At 35.7% G+C, this 15,307-nt stretch overlaps 2 protein-coding genes across 7 annotated transcripts; one reads left to right on the top strand and one right to left on the bottom strand.

Moving 5' to 3' along the window:
• Positions 1 to 1,839: 1,839 nt before the first annotated feature.
• LOC18040532 lies at positions 1,840 to 11,318 on the top strand. Of its 6 annotated transcripts, XM_024183931.1 has the most exons (22): positions 1,842 to 2,633; positions 3,444 to 3,546; positions 3,626 to 3,686; positions 3,838 to 4,377; positions 4,516 to 4,703; positions 5,132 to 5,236; positions 5,336 to 5,407; positions 5,760 to 5,907; positions 6,341 to 6,423; positions 6,904 to 6,959; positions 7,256 to 7,392; positions 7,527 to 7,617; positions 7,721 to 7,786; positions 7,919 to 8,141; positions 8,730 to 8,831; positions 8,986 to 9,071; positions 9,170 to 9,292; positions 10,002 to 10,071; positions 10,169 to 10,260; positions 10,496 to 10,600; positions 10,684 to 10,804; positions 10,934 to 11,318. In XM_024183931.1, exons 4-21 carry the CDS (start codon positions 4,040 to 4,042, stop codon positions 10,795 to 10,797), a joined length of 2,199 nt encoding a protein of 732 aa, XP_024039699.1. In that variant the 5' UTR covers positions 1,842 to 2,633; positions 3,444 to 3,546; positions 3,626 to 3,686; positions 3,838 to 4,039; the 3' UTR covers positions 10,798 to 10,804; positions 10,934 to 11,318. The 6 variants fall into 6 exon arrangements, with proteins under 6 accessions (XP_024039701.1, XP_024039699.1, XP_024039698.1 ...); XM_024183933.1 differs by having other exon boundaries at positions 1,840 to 2,633; positions 3,444 to 3,686; positions 5,769 to 5,907; XM_024183930.1 differs by having other exon boundaries at positions 3,454 to 3,686.
• Positions 11,319 to 12,617: 1,299 nt separating this feature from the next.
• Positions 12,618 to 14,112, bottom strand: LOC18041376 (hepatoma-derived growth factor-related protein 2). Its single transcript, XM_024184941.1, has one exon. It carries the CDS (start codon positions 14,021 to 14,023, stop codon positions 12,905 to 12,907), a length of 1,119 nt encoding a protein of 372 aa, XP_024040709.1. The 5' UTR covers positions 14,024 to 14,112; the 3' UTR covers positions 12,618 to 12,904.
• Between the last annotated feature and the right edge of the window lie 1,195 nt (positions 14,113 to 15,307).

The raw sequence follows: 15,307 nt of genomic DNA, 5'->3' as shown, positions 1-15,307 counted from the left end.
TTATTATTTAAAATTTATATTTACTACATATTATTAATTTTTATTTTATAGTTATAATTTTTTTCTACAGTAGCGGCAGCTTAAAAAATACAATAACTCGATCTCAAATAAAATGTAAATTATGATAGATTACAGCAGGACTAATCTAATAAGCTTTAGTTGATAATATAAAAGGCAAGTAAATGACAATAAATCTTAAACAGAACGGCAAGCTGGACACGCAGAATCATCAAGCACGTGTATTGATTAGACAAAAGTTATGTTCATAAAGCATACTTGTGGGGTGTGGCGTGTGAGCTAGTCTTACCACGAAGAGTTGAATTTGAATTGATGCGCCATCAAGTTTAAAGAGCTAGCATTCATAATTAGATGACTCTTAGAACAGTAAGTAATAGAAAAGCCAATTTTTCATTCGAAAATTAAATCATCGATTCGATTAAGGACGCTTTAGCTGATTACTGAATAGGAAAGGAAACTCGTTTGATAATTAAAAAGTTGGTGATTATTTTGCCTTACTGTCGTTGATTTTGAAGTAAATATGACATCAAAGGGGAGCTTCAAATGAGTGGAAAAAGTGACCTAAATGTGATTCTATGAATCTAAGGTGCTTTATCGTTGCCTTCTAATTAAATTTCCTGAGATGGAATTGTTAGCCGATCTGCATCAGTTACAGTTCAATGTGACATTCACCAGTTTCATTTCGCTAATATAGCTTAGGTTAAGAAAGAAAATTGAAGGCATTCATATTGATAATCGGACCATGGTTGAAGATTACAAACTCATGAAGATAATTAAATTTTAATTAGCTTGTCTCAACATAATTAGAAGGCCTTAATCCTATGTCTGGAAAAGGGTCTAATTATAAGTTGCCATCCCACACTTCTATGATTAAGGGGGGCAACAGATGGGCTGCAGCGCATAAATTGCTTTCCGTAATGATTGAAGCTTTTGAAGATGCTTATTTCCATACACCAGAAGTGCTTCTGCTCTAGAAGTGCTTCTGCTTTTGCCTACTACTTCAGAACCAGATTACATGAACCTGGTACTTTTTTTCTGAATGCTTTATCATTTTTATGAAGAACTCTTAAAAGGACTATTGAAAGAAGAGTGACAATTTGCTATTAATTTGGAAGAAAATTATTCATGTGCTTGAGCGTCAGAGCATGTGTTATGTTATTGAACCTTATCCAACTTCATAATTTAGTTCTGATAGCTAGGTTGATAAGAGCCTCCACTAATTTTATATATATAATGTTTGGATATTTATTTTCCCAAAATAATTGCAAGCAAAGGGGTCCCCTCTTGTTGTTGGCAAGCTCATCATTAGACGATGGCGCAAGGTATTTTGAGTACTAAAATGAAATTTGAACATTCTCATAGAAGACTTAACTAATCCAATAATACATAAATAGGTGGTAGGCAAATTTTAATTAGTTTCCAAGCAGACCAAGTTTCTCTTTTGATCTGATCAGTGTTTTCTCAACACAACGTGATCAGTGGGCAGGAGAGGATTTTTACTCTTACCGAGGATGATGTTTAAAAGTTTGAGAAAAACGCACCCGTTTATTTCATAAGTAGCCTCAAATTTTATTTATCCAAAAGTTTCTTTTACACATTTTTCATGGACTGCATGACGGGTGTACTTAGAATTGATCACGGTGTTGCTAGGGCATTGTTGCTTTATGTGCCACGCGCCCAAGTCCGTAATGTGTGACAGTGCGACCCACGGGGAAGCCCGAGTGAGCAAAGTAGCGTAAACGGGGCCCTGTGTATGATTAACGCGTCCAAAAAAACGACGCAAGTGCAGCATTAAAGATACCCGCCCAATTGTTTGACCTCCTCAACGGCAATAGAACTTTCCATTTACGTAACAAATCCGTAATCCTCTGTCTCGGCTGCGCCAACTCAAACTCAATGGTTGATTTAACGGCTGTAAATTCTGATTCAAGTTTTTTTTTTTTTTTTTTGGTTCTACCTCTTCTTGATTTTGAACTTCGATGCGTTAATTCTTGTAACTTGTAAGTGAGTCATTATTTAGACTGGTTTATTTTGCTTGCACACGTGAATCTACTAGCTGAGAGGAGAGGAGCATTCCTTTTCTTTCATACTTAGAAGTGGGTACCGCGAGATTATAGTGATGCCTCATGGAGAAGCAGCATGGAATGCTGATGCAAGAATTCAAGTTCCTTCCACTTTCTTTACCCTCTGTTTATATTGTATAGAGGACGTGATTATGATGTGATTTAATTTTAACCTTGAACGTACAGAAGTCAATTATGTGACAAATGAAGCACACTTAGGGTTTTGTTGGTTGATTCTCATCTGTGCTTATACCTCAACTATCATGGAATGATCTTGTTTGCAAACATTTCCTTTTTTTTTTTTTTGGGTTATAGTTTAATCTTTTTATAGGGATGTGGAATTGAATGATGTTAGATGACAAGAAGCAACTGCTGTAAGTTAACTTTTGCTTCTATTAAAGCTTTTGTGCCACTCTTGATGAATAGCCAGCTTTGGTCAAGGTTGCTGATCGACTTTCGAAGGAGAGGGCAACCTCTGCTGTGTACTCATCTGACTTGAAACGAGCTTTTGAGACTGCTCAGATAATTGGGAGCAAATGCGGTGATCTCGAGGTTTATTTTTTATAAAATTTCATAACATCTTACCCATGAAGACCTGGTTTTCTGACTTATTGTTATGCTTATGCATGAATGATATGCTACTTAGTGCATGCTAATATCAATCACATCCCTGGTGGAAATAAGCAATTATGTTTTCGCCAACAAGATTCTCTGCTGGCTTGTTTATCAACAAAACCATATTTAACAAAAGCTAGGTAGCTATCAAAAATTGATTTTTTTTTTTAAAGGAATCGGATTGACTTTCAGTTCTGTTTTCTGTTTTTGGTATCTCTAATTGGGTGTAGTACAATGGAGATACTCACTCTAGAACCTCTCTTGTAATTGAGTCTGCTATTAATTTATGTATTCCTGTTTGATTGGCAACTTCTTTCTTCTTTCACTTTATCTTAAAAATATTTTGTATTGGGAAAATGTTTGTTTATCTACTTATGCAAAATTATTTGTCTCCTGATCCATAACTGTGTCAACTTGATGTTCCTATTCAATTGATGGGTGAAAATCAATAGTGATGTCTGATAATAGTTAACAGAAGATAAGATTTTACAAGATTGACGTTTGAGATGGCTCATTAAATGACCAATGTGAACAATTTGATCAGGGAATCGCCAACTAAGCTATTTCACAGAAGCCGAGAGGAGATTACTATTTTTATGCTGCACAATGTTTATACGACTTTTATTGACAAGTGTCAAAATGACTGATGGTGTCAATTAATTTTTGTATTCTGACTGTGTTGTTATCGATCACTTGTTACCTGCAGCCTGATATTTGCTGCTTCTGAAGAACTCTAACCCATTTCAGGTCATTACAGATCCAGACCTAAGGGAAAGACATCTGGATGATCTCCAAGGTTTTGTATTACAGGAAGCAGTGGGATCAACATGCGGACATAATTTGAGCATCTGTAGGAACATAAGTTACCTTTAAAATCTTCCTTCTCAAGTTTCATATTTTATATTTTAAGCACAACGACTTTGGTATAGATGCTGGAAACCGTCGCTTTTTCTGCTTGTGCAGTTAGCTGTGAAGGATTCATAATCATAGGTTAGCATTGTTAGATTATGAAAAAATTTCGGAGCAAAAATGTTGAAATCTGACGCCTGTCTGTTTGGCTGTATTAATATCATTTTCTACTCCCTCAATTTGCCTTTGTTTTTAATTTGGTTTATTTCATGATTAGTCCATCTGTCCGCAGGTGAAGTGCATTCACCATCACTACTGTATTGGATGCTTGCTCGCATCAATGTGGCAAATTATTATTTATTGGAAACCGAGAGTCAGGATGCAAGCTAATTGTTTGATATCCTCAAATCAGACGGTGATAGTTATTCCAAGATAACGTGCACCCGAAAACACGATACCGTTGATTCAAATTCAATAATCAATTGTGAAATGAAATGGCTATTTCACTACTCTCAGCCATCACCACTCTCACTCGCTTCTCTGCCTCTTCATCTTCAGCTAGCATCAACTTTAAATATATCTTTACTAGAAGAACAGTCTTCACAGCATCGCCCAAGAGGCAAAAGCAACGAGGCTGTAAAATAATGGCTTCAACGAGTCCGGTTCCGGAGACATATTCGGCAACACAAGACAAAATCACAGCGCCGTACGGCTCTTGGAAGTCACCACTCACCGCTGACGTAGTCTCAGGCGCGTCCAAACGACTTGGCGGTACCGCTGTTGACGGTCACGGCCGCCTCATCTGGCTCGAATCACGTCCTACTGAAGCAGGGTACGCTGAGACAACTGAACTGACAACTGTTATACGAACAACTAAAATATATGATAAATACGTTTGATTGTCTAATTAATTAATTATTATTACTTTATCTAGTTAGTGAATCAAATTGATCTGGTTAAATGAGTTCAGGCGAGGGGTTCTTGTTAAGGAACCAGCGAAAGCAGGGGATGAACCTAGTGATATTACACCAAAAGAGTACGCCGTGCGCACGACGGCTCAGGAATATGGAGGCGGTGCATTCAGGATTTTTGGTGACACTGTCATTTTCTCCAACTATAAGGACCAAAGACTCTACAAACACTCAATAGATTCCAAAGGTAAAACAGATAAGTGTGTTATCCTGTTCCATTCTGTTCACTTTCTCTCAATCTACTTCCTAACTGACACTGTTATTAGACTTCATAGTTAATTGAACTGATGGAGGAGCTGAATCTCATGTTAACTGAAATAGAAATGCAAATATGACCACTCTTAACTTTTCCATGTTACAACATTTTTTGGTTGATTCTTTTGTAGTTTACATATTGCGATCTGAATCTCACATTAACTGAAATTGGATGCTCGTCTTCACAGTTTGTTATCGCGTTCCATTCTGTTCTCTTTCATATAGAATTGATGGACGACCTAATAATGTCCATGGGTGCTCAATTCTAGGTCATACCGTTTTAAGGAATCATCAATCGTGAAGCAATTTTTTGGTGCACATTAATTAATTAATTAATTTTTTTATTTTTTGTGTGAGCAGATTCTTCTCCTCTACCAATTACACCAGATTATGGTGAACCACTTGTGTCTTATGCTGATGGAATTTTTGACCCTCGCTTTAACCGATATGTTACCGTAAGAGAAGGTAGATTATCGCGGTTTTGTTAATCTCTGAAGGCTGATGTTCGGGTTATCTATTTTCTTTTATATGAAAAGCATTTATTTATTTATGTCTATTTGGCAGATCGTCGTCAAGATGCTTTAAACTCAACCACAGAAATTGTAGCCATAGGCCTCAATGGCCAGAATATCCAAGGTGAAATTTCTTAGAAAGCAGTTGACAACTGTTTCTTTCATGTGAAGATATGTTGGACATATGAACACCCAACCCTACTCCAGTTAAAAAGGAATCCATGATTAAGACTTGTGTGATTCATAATTTAATAAAGCAAGCAATGATGACCAACAAGTTGATGGTTAGGATCTTAGCACTTGATATAAAGAGGACTTAGAAAAAGGTACAAGATGTGGCACAATTTAGGTTTCACGGGGATTTTCCTTATGATTGATTATGTTTGTACTGTTTAATGTTATTTTTGTCTTGCTTTCACCACTAATGAGGAATGATTTCTGTGGCTTCTCTCTCGCGCACACCATATTCCATTCAGAACCAAAAGTTTTAGTAAGCGGCAGTGATTTCTACGCCTTTCCACGTATGGATCCACGAGGTGAACGGATGGCATGGATTGAGTGGCACCATCCGAACATGCCATGGGATAAAGCAGAACTCTGGGTTGGCTATATTTCCGAAAATGGGTGAGCAGATTTCTCTACGAGCAGATTTCTTTATGATTGCATAGCCGTACTTTACTAACCTTACTGAAGAGTTACCAGAATTTTGTTTAATGTTATATTATTAAAATGATATAAGTCACTAATATATAAGTTTTTTTTTTTGAGACATGAAAACGGGATTTAGAGAACTCGGTTGAAAACTAGAAATGTGACACACCTTTTAGCTAATTATGTTGAACTTCCTTATGGTAGTTGATCACTTGACATATTTTCATATGTAGCCTTATGGAGTCTTTTATATTTGAAATGCCTTCTCTTGCTTACTCCCACAGTTGTTCTTTTCTCCTATTTGGTTTTATAGACTCCCTGAACTCTTGAACTTTTGTGCTTTTTATCTGACTTCTATATATTTATCTTTGATAAATTGGATTAATTCTTTAATGCTATAATACAGAGATGTCTACAAACGTGTTTGTGTTGCTGGCTTTGATCCTACAGTTGTGGAGTCTCCGACTGAACCCAAGTGGTCCTCCAAAGGTGCTTAAGTTTGAACTACTGATGTTAGTCAGTGGGGCTAAGGGTAACACTGTGTCATTTAATACATATTACTGAAAGTAATTTATGTGAAATCTCTGCTGCTGGGTAGATGCATCTAATTCTTGGATCAAATTTCTGTATGGTTAACCACCCATTAAACAACATTGGCACCAACTTCCTTTACCACCTAGTTCTTGTTAACTCAACTCAACTGAGTCAACGTTGAGATTTAGTAGAGGACCCAAGAAAAATATTGAAATCCTAGTTCATGCTGGGGATTTGGTTATTATTTTATTTCTTTTTTGTTTGGATCCTCCACTTTTTTGGGAGACTTGTGTTGGTTTTATTGGACAATGATGGTTATCAGATGCCACGTATGACAATTCATATTAGAATCCAAGTAAGAAATATTGCTAGATTGGCTATCTCTATAGTTTTAATTTGTTGCATACCTGAATGTTTATCTTTGTATTTATGCAGGTGAACTTTTTTTTGTTACTGATAGAAAGAATGGATTTTGGAATCTCCATAAGTGGGTAAGTTCAATTATTTGACGTTTTCAGTATTATAGTAGTTGAACTCTACAGCTCAATTTTACCTTGTATGGTGTTTTTTTTTTTTTTAATTAAAGGAGAAGGGTCTCACATTAATATGAGAGTGCGGTTAAAGTATTATATGTAGAAAGCTCACAGCTTCATAAATTTTTTAGGTCTTCTTTATACTTTTCATGCACCGTAGTCACACAGCTTGAATGTGGTCATGCAGTTGAACATCCTTGATAATTTGAATGATTTACTTTTCCATGAGACTTGACTTTCTCTACCTACAACAGATTGAATCCAATAATGAGGTACTAGCAATTTATTCCCTGGATGCTGAGTTTTCAAGACCATTATGGGTTTTTGGCATTAATTCTTATGAAATTATTCAAAGCCATGGAGAAAAGAACTTAATTGCTTGCAGCTACAGGTAAACTTGAGAAAGTAATTGCTGTTAGGCTCTTTAATTTATGTTGTCGCACGCTTATGTGAGTGCATGCACACTTTTCACTTGCAAGTTATGGTGACTTTTAGTACATAAAAGTATTTTATGTTTTGATGCAGGCAAAACGGAAGGTCATACCTTGGGATTCTGGATGACTTTGGGCATTCCCTATCTCTGCTTGATATTCCTTTCACTGATATAGATAACATTGTATGTTCAAAAAAACCTTATCCTGTCATTTTTTATAGCATTAAAAGAGTTTCATCACTGAGAAGCATGATGATGGTTTTTATGATGTGAACTAATTGTGCAGACTTTAGGAAATGATTGCCTGTTTGTTGAAGGAGCATCTGGTGTTGAGCCGTCATCAGTGGCTAAGGTTCTGGAACCTGCTTTTGCTTCTTATTTGATGATTTGACTTTTGTTTACAGCTCCAAAATATCATCAAATGATAGCATTAAAAGATTATATTTACTGATATTAGCAGTCACTTTTTTTCGGGTCTTTGTAGGTGACGTTGGATGACCATAAATTAAAAGCTGTCGATTTCAAGGTTGTTTGGTCTTCCTCACCAGATACTTTGAAGTACAAGTCCTACTTCAGCTTGCCAGAGTTAATTGAATTCCCAACAGAAGTTCCTGGTCAAAAGGCATATGCATACTATTATCCACCATCTAATCCTATCTACCAGGCTAGTCCAGAAGAAAAGCCTCCACTATTAGTGAAAAGTCATGGTTTGTTCACAAGCTTAACATTTTTTTTTATTTACTGGTTGTAGCTGTAGGACTCATCCTACCATCTGAAGCTAACACAACAAAAGGAGACATTTCGTGCAAGTGTAGGGAATTTATCGCTGCAGTATTTATGTATCTGTCACTTTATATGCATCATAATTTATGTTATGGTTTCTCTGTCAGTTCCCTACAACTTATGTCAGATTTTTGCCCTTGCATTGGTGTCCTGGTTTGGACTGCACCTGCCTGTGTTTGTGCAATAGAGTTTTATGTTTAAGCAGCAAGCTGTGTAAATGTGAAATATGAACTGCAAGACCTTATGGATGATAGAATAAAACAGAAGAGTCAGAAGGATTGCTGCAAACTTTTTGAGTATATGGTCTTTAGAAATTCATTTTGATGAAGTGAAATCAAGAAAATTAAAATGCCTAGTTGCTTTCCTTTAATAGACTCAGCAATTGCTAAATTGTCAAGGCCCCAAAGTTCTCCCTCTCTGTCTATGGTAGAATTAGCATTCTTTTTTATGAAAGGGCAATCTCATTTGTATATTGACTTTATATATGGTGACATAGTGTTTAAATACGGCAGGAGGACCTACAAGTGAAGCACGTGGGATCTTAAACCTAAGTATCCAATATTGGACCAGTAGAGGCTGGGCATTTGTCGATGTGAATTATGGTGGAAGCACTGGTTTGTCCTCAGTACCCTCAACCAGTATATTTGTTTGAAGTCCCTTTCTCAGTTCAGCATGTTCTTTACTGCAATGTTTCAACATGTTGAAGAAATTTATATTAGTTCAACGTATTTCATCACTTGATGAGGGTGACATGCATGAACATGTCAGGTTATGGCAGAGAATTTCGGGAAAGGCTTTTGGGGCGCTGGGGAATTGTTGATGTTAATGATTGTTGCAGCTGTGCTACATTTTTGGTAATTACATTTTTTTTTCCTTCAGTTCTTGTTATGTTCTTGCCATATAGGCTTCCTGGGACCGTTCAGTTTATGTTAATATGCATCTTTTCATCTAGGTTGGCAGTGGAAAGGCAGATGAAAAGCGACTATGTATTACCGGTGGCTCTGCTGGTGGCTACACAACCTTAGCTGCTCTAGCTTTTAGAGACACATTTAAGGCTGGTGCTTCCTTGTATGGTGTAAGTATTCCAGTCATAATTTCTGAAGAATTGTGGAGTATCTCTTGTGTGTAATGTTGTCTAGGTCATGTTTCTTTCCTTAATATAATCATTTTATGTTCTCTAAGTCAGTTTGCAGTTGAAATTGATTCTGCTATAAAATTAGTGTCTAGACTTGATAGATCATCTTCCAGTTTGAAAAGAAATTTGTGACTTCTGGTTCAACCTAGTCAAACTATTAACATGCTTTTAGCCCTCATAAAATTTTTGGATCTGAATATAACATCATGAATAATGTTTATTTAGGTCTATTTAGGATTTGATCTGGCATACAATTTAATAGCGGGTGTTTTAGTGTTTAGTTGAAGGATAGCATGCTGTGATGAGCTCAATGCCTCAGTGCCTCAATCCTGTATTGAGATATCTCATTTTAGCCTGTTTTTATCTTTTCTGTAGCTGAGTTATGCGATTCAAATGCATGGAGACCCTCTAGGGCATTAGTCTGTTACTCTGGTTGCTACCAATAAGGCTACAAAAACTAGCAGTGGCTCCTCAGAATCTCTTTGATGTTTCTTTGCCATGTCTCATTGATGTGTATATTTTTCCATTTTTTGATGTATTATTATTATTATTTGAGGTTTTATATACTTATGTTTGTGTAATTTCAAGAAATGATAAAAGGCAATATCCTCTATTAAATAGGAAACTAACAGTGTTTCATTCATGACAGGTTGCTGACTTGAGCATGTTGAGGGCAGAAACTCACAAATTTGAATCTCGTTATATTGACAATCTTGTTGGTAATTAAAATAGAAACACACATAATATATCATTTTTTTCTCCTTTTGTCCTGTTTACTCCATGATGCGGCGGTGATGTTTTCTTGGTGGGTTGCAGGAAGTGAAAAGGACTACTATGAGAAGTCACCAATCAATTTTGTTGATAAATTTTCTTGCCCCATAATTTTATTCCAAGGATTGGAAGACAAGGTATAAATTAAATTATGGTTACTTTTCATCTCTGTGCCGTCCTGCTTGCAGTTCAAATATTTCCATCTACAAGTCACGTTTGATTGGATATTGAAATAACTTTCAGCTGGTTTTCTATAATCTTCTTGGGTTATAAGTAAATATTGATATGTATATGTGATCAAATTGTTTTCTTTTTTATTTGTGTAATATATAAAAGGTTTTGGGTTATTCTGATATCTTGTACTTTTTGCAGGTTGTACCCCCTGATCAAGCTCGTAAAATCTACAAGGCACTGAAGGAAAATGGTTTACCTGTTGCTCTTGTGGAGTATGAAGGAGAACAGCATGGATTCCGGAAGGTATTTACTATTTTACGGGATAACCAATTACAAGCTTCTCTTTACATCTGGGTATATTCTCACTGCCCTTGTTTGGTTTACAGGCTGAGAACATTAAGTTCACTCTTGAACAACAAATGGTGTTTTTCGCACGAGTGGTTGGACACTTTGATGTTGCAGATGAGATTATCCCAATCAAAATTGATAACTTCGACTGAGTATTTAGTATGTATATCTGGTTTTGGTATTTCTAGTAACTGCTCCAGTATGAATGAAGTGCTAATAATTAGTCAACTACTAATGTCTTTGTTATGTTTAATCATATATTATAGCAATCAATTTTTAACTTTCCAGGAAGGTCGTGAATTTTGCTGTCACAGTTTACCTCGCAGAGAGCTTCAGAAAGCTGGGAAAAATGAGTACAGGATTGTGGAATGCATTTAACCTAGTCTCTGGTACTTCTTAAAACCTGAAGGTGGATTATATTACTATGTTGTGTGTGAATTATACTCTTAATAACCAATAAAAGTTGTTCCTGTTATGTCAACTACATTATATTGAATTGTATAGTTTTTTGCTAAATTTCGATTGAACCTTGTGGTATTAGTAAGATTTTCCCTTCCACTTATGGTAATAAACTTGTTTGTGATCCCACCCAGTAGTGGGAATCTGGGGCGGTGTTTGTTTTCTCGTGGGAGGTTAGCACTTGTAATAAAAGGAACAAGGGGTTTTAAGAGGATGTTAGGGCTCCGATGTGTGCCAATAGCACCACTCTAAAAAATTTAGCGGGTCTTTTAAACCCCATTTAGCCCGGCTGCTTGGTGGCTAAGCTAAATGGGCCCTTAAAATTACACTTTAAATCTTGAACAAGAATGCTGCGTTTGTGTAATGGTTTAATTGATTTATTACCAATTATTAATATATTATTTTTACAATTCATTCAACCAATGGATGTCATATGAGTTGAAATATAAACTAAAAAAAGTATTTTAATTGAGTAAGTATGCCATCAGTTGTTGTGAGATACAACTTTATAGTCTAATTGTGAACTACTCATTTTGAATTTTTATTGTAATTCAAGGCTTTGTTTGGTATATGTGATCGTGCCATAAAAAATATTGTTAAAGCATTTGGTGAACAAATATAAAGTTGTTTTCCAACAAAATTGATTTTTTTTCTAAGAAATAAATGTATGTTATCCTTTTAATTTTATCATAAAAATAGTTATATTCTTCTTAATTGGAGGTGTGTGATTTTTCTCTTTTTTATTTAATGGTTTTACTAAATATTCGTGAGCTTTTAGTTAACAACCAGAAGATATATTCTACGAACAATTATAATTTCAAAGCCACGATATCAAAATATCAAATGAAGCATAATTGACAATAACTTGTTTGGGTAATTTACCAATTATTTTGTCATTTGTCTTCACTTGGAAGGCCCTGTATCATCTCATCATTCAACAAACACAAATGCAATCATGCCAATCAAATCAAGCCTTCCTACTTCTAGAAGTTGACAATGACAATTTGTTTAAATAAAACCTTTTTGTTTCCGGTATCGTAAAAGAAGATTATTGCAACTAAGATTGATATTTTTATGCAAGTTCATATCTATCCAAAATCCAGCTTATTCCTTAATAATTGTTCAATAAATATTTTAATATGGTACCGGTGACAGATGTTACGCTGTTCTGTTAATTATTTGACTTTGTAGCAAGCAGTTGAGTCCTGATCCTTTATTCATAATATAATCTTGTAAATTATAGCGTCATTAATGTTTATTGAGGATGTGGGCCACCACATCTTTCAATTCGCATTTCCCTCAACTATTTTAATTATTTTTTTATCAGCAATACAACACAATATACTGTATTGGTAGGTGATACCTGATGGGCTGTCTTTGTTTCTTCTGAGGGAGTCCATGTGATTAAGTTTTAATTTTCCATGTGCTTGACGAAATTACTTTTTCCCGGTTTATATCATCTTTAAGGGCGCAAAGAATGATCATGAATAAAAAAAAGTAGAGACATCTTAAATGATTACGTCCAAGATTAGCGTGCAGTCACACACTAATGAAATTTATTGAAGTAATAGAATTTGCCAGATATTGCTGCTGGGCAAAATATATATGATTTGTAAAAATGAATCAAAGATTACAATAATCATGGAACTAGTCACAAGACCAATTTGTTCATCATGTAAGCTCTACAATTATAAAAAGAAACAACAAATTATCTTTACAACAACTAAAAAATATTTATATGTAAAAATAACTAATTTGGTATGAAAGAAAGAAAGAAAGAAAGAAAGAAAGAAAGAAAATTCAGGAACGTGAGAAAGCCCCAAGTCCGTGGAAACCCAGGATGCCGGATTTGTAAGGCAAGAAAGTTTTCTTGTTCAAATCCTTAGAAGCAGCTTTATTCTTAGTATAATGCAACTCGTGAGCGGAAACCGGTCCTTTTCTGCGACCCGAACCGGAGCCATCGGTTGGGCGGGAACTCGTATTCTTCGTGTCTTCGTTCCTCTTGAAAGCTGAAAACTTCCTGAGGGGATCTTTATCTGCTGCCCGTCCCTCGGATGCGCTTCGGAACAGTAGAAAATCCGTGAATCTCCATTTTCTTGAAGAACTCTTTGTAGAAGAAGCAGCAGCAGCAGCAGCAGCAGGAGGCGGCGGCGGCGGCGGCGGCTTTGAATTAACCGAAGGCTGCTTGACGGGTGGCGGTTGTTGATGCTGCTCTTCCTCCCATGGATATTGAGATACCCTGTATGGAGACAGCGATCTTGTGGCCCTGCGGCTCCCGCTTGATAAATCATTCCGTCTTTGCCTTCCTCTTTCTCTTTCATGTTCTGTTGCTTTAATTTGGGTCTGGACGGCAGACGGTTCGGCTTTCTTCTTGTTTCTTGGTGAAAAAGCTTCGCGGATAATCTTTTTGCCATGCGAAATAGGATTAAGGGATGATCTCGGCGATCTCGGAGAAAGCAGGGGACTTCTCTGGCCAGCCCGCTCGTCAGCCCGTGATCTTGGGGGAGGCTTGAGGGGGCGGATTTTACCGCCGTCAAAGAGCTCGTCAGCTGTGAGCGAGGCCTGCTCCAGCTCCGCGCTGAAGCTGAAATTGAAGGCGAAATCATCTTCTTTCGGGGATCTCGGGGATTTAGATTTGGGAGTACCAGGCCTTTCTTCCCAGGAAAAAGGAATCGACGAAGAATTGATGCTGCTGCTGCTGCTATCATGGTCGTTATCATTATTATTCATCATGAAGTAGCTATCAAATTCCTGATAAAACTCAGAAATGCGAGAGGGACTCGAAGGGGCGCTGGTGTAGTAGTATTGGCCGAAACGTCTTGGGGATGAAGGAGCGCTCGGCTGCGGACTTGATCTCGCGCTGTTAAAATCGAACTCCATGCCTCCTGGTCCCTGTGCTCGAGGTATCACTATCTCCATCTCTACCCTAGCCTGCCTGCCTGCCCTTTTGCACGCTTTGGTTTGATTCAATGATTTCAGCAATTTAAAGGAGGAGACTCTCCTTTTATATTTATATATAATAATAATAATAATGATTATTATTATAATAGTAATAATTGAAAGGAAAGTGAAGAGAAAGGGCGGGGTGTTTTGAGGAATGAGGATAAAAGAGCGGTAGAGATTGTTGACCATTAACACCAAAATGAAGCCGCCTTTTAATACTTTTTTGCAAAATATGTGTTTACTCGTCAATTCTCTCAGCTAGCTGCTCACACACAACGACGCAACGTGGGGTCCATCATTTTTTGTTTCCTTTCGCATGGGTGGGTTTTATTTTATTCAACATTTAAATTCGGTCGTTACTGTTACGATTAGGGGTGGGCATAAACCCTCAACCCATAGATTTATCCAAACTCAAACCAAATTAAATGGTTTAGGTTGGGTAAATTATTAAAATGGGTTAGATGTGTGTTTTATGTAGAAAACTATTTCATTATGGTTTGGGTATGGTTTATCCATGGGTTATGGATAAAATCCCAACACTTAAATTTTCAAATGAAATAAATGAAAACAAAATAAATTAACACAAATAAGTGAAAGACCACCATTAAATTTTTTACGGCGTGATTAATTGTCAACAGTTAGAAAATAAAAATAACAGTAAAAATAAATTTATATTAAATAAATATTGTTGTAAATAACATAAATTTTTTTTCTTATTTACAAAAATAATTCCTCCCACATAGAAAGATCATCATAGAAAGAGCAGGAGACTCTACTAATGATCAATAATAATTCGGCTTGGACTAGGTCCGATATGCTAGATGTCGGCTAATTTTTGGTTAATAATTGAATGTAATGCCCATATTAAGTATTAAAACAAGAAATATATATTTTGATATGAGTAGAAAAATTAATAATAAAATTTTTTCTTGTAATTATTTATTTTGTGAACATTTTCTTATAATAAATATTTTGTAATATTTTAAAATTAAATGTAAAAAGTATAGGTAAAATATTTTATTATTTATCTTATAATAAATTTTTATTTGTCAATCAAGTTTTCTTATAATAATTTTTTTATCATTTGACTAATAACGTTCTTATATATTTATTATAAGAAAATTTTCAAAAATAAATAAGTATAAAAAAATTTTATTATTAATTTTTTTGTTCATATCAAAACAAATATTTCTTATTTTTAATGCTTTATTTTTTATTTAGTTTCTATTCATGTGATTTATTTAATTTAGAATAAATATA

Source organism: Citrus clementina, unplaced genomic scaffold (genome assembly GCF_000493195.1).
Source record: "Citrus clementina cultivar Clemenules unplaced genomic scaffold, Citrus_clementina_v1.0 scaffold_5, whole genome shotgun sequence".
Taxonomy (NCBI): domain Eukaryota; kingdom Viridiplantae; phylum Streptophyta; class Magnoliopsida; order Sapindales; family Rutaceae; genus Citrus; species Citrus x clementina.
This window is presented reverse-complemented; position numbering and strand designations above follow the sequence as displayed.

Excerpts from the sequence above, each read along its gene's own strand:
- LOC18040532 (XM_024183930.1), top strand. The coding sequence starts at position 4,040 with ATGGCTATTTCACTACTCTCAGCCATCACCACTCTCACTCGCTTCTCT. Across the intron at positions 6,424-6,903 it reads ACCCAAGTGGTCCTCCAAAG|GTGAACTTTTTTTTGTTACT; the intron begins GTGCTTAAGTTT and ends GTATTTATGCAG. Across the intron at positions 8,142-8,729 it reads ACTATTAGTGAAAAGTCATG|GAGGACCTACAAGTGAAGCA; the intron begins GTTTGTTCACAA and ends TAAATACGGCAG.
- LOC18041376 (XM_024184941.1), bottom strand. The coding sequence starts at position 14,023 with ATGGAGATAGTGATACCTCGAGCACAGGGACCAGGAGGCATGGAGTTC.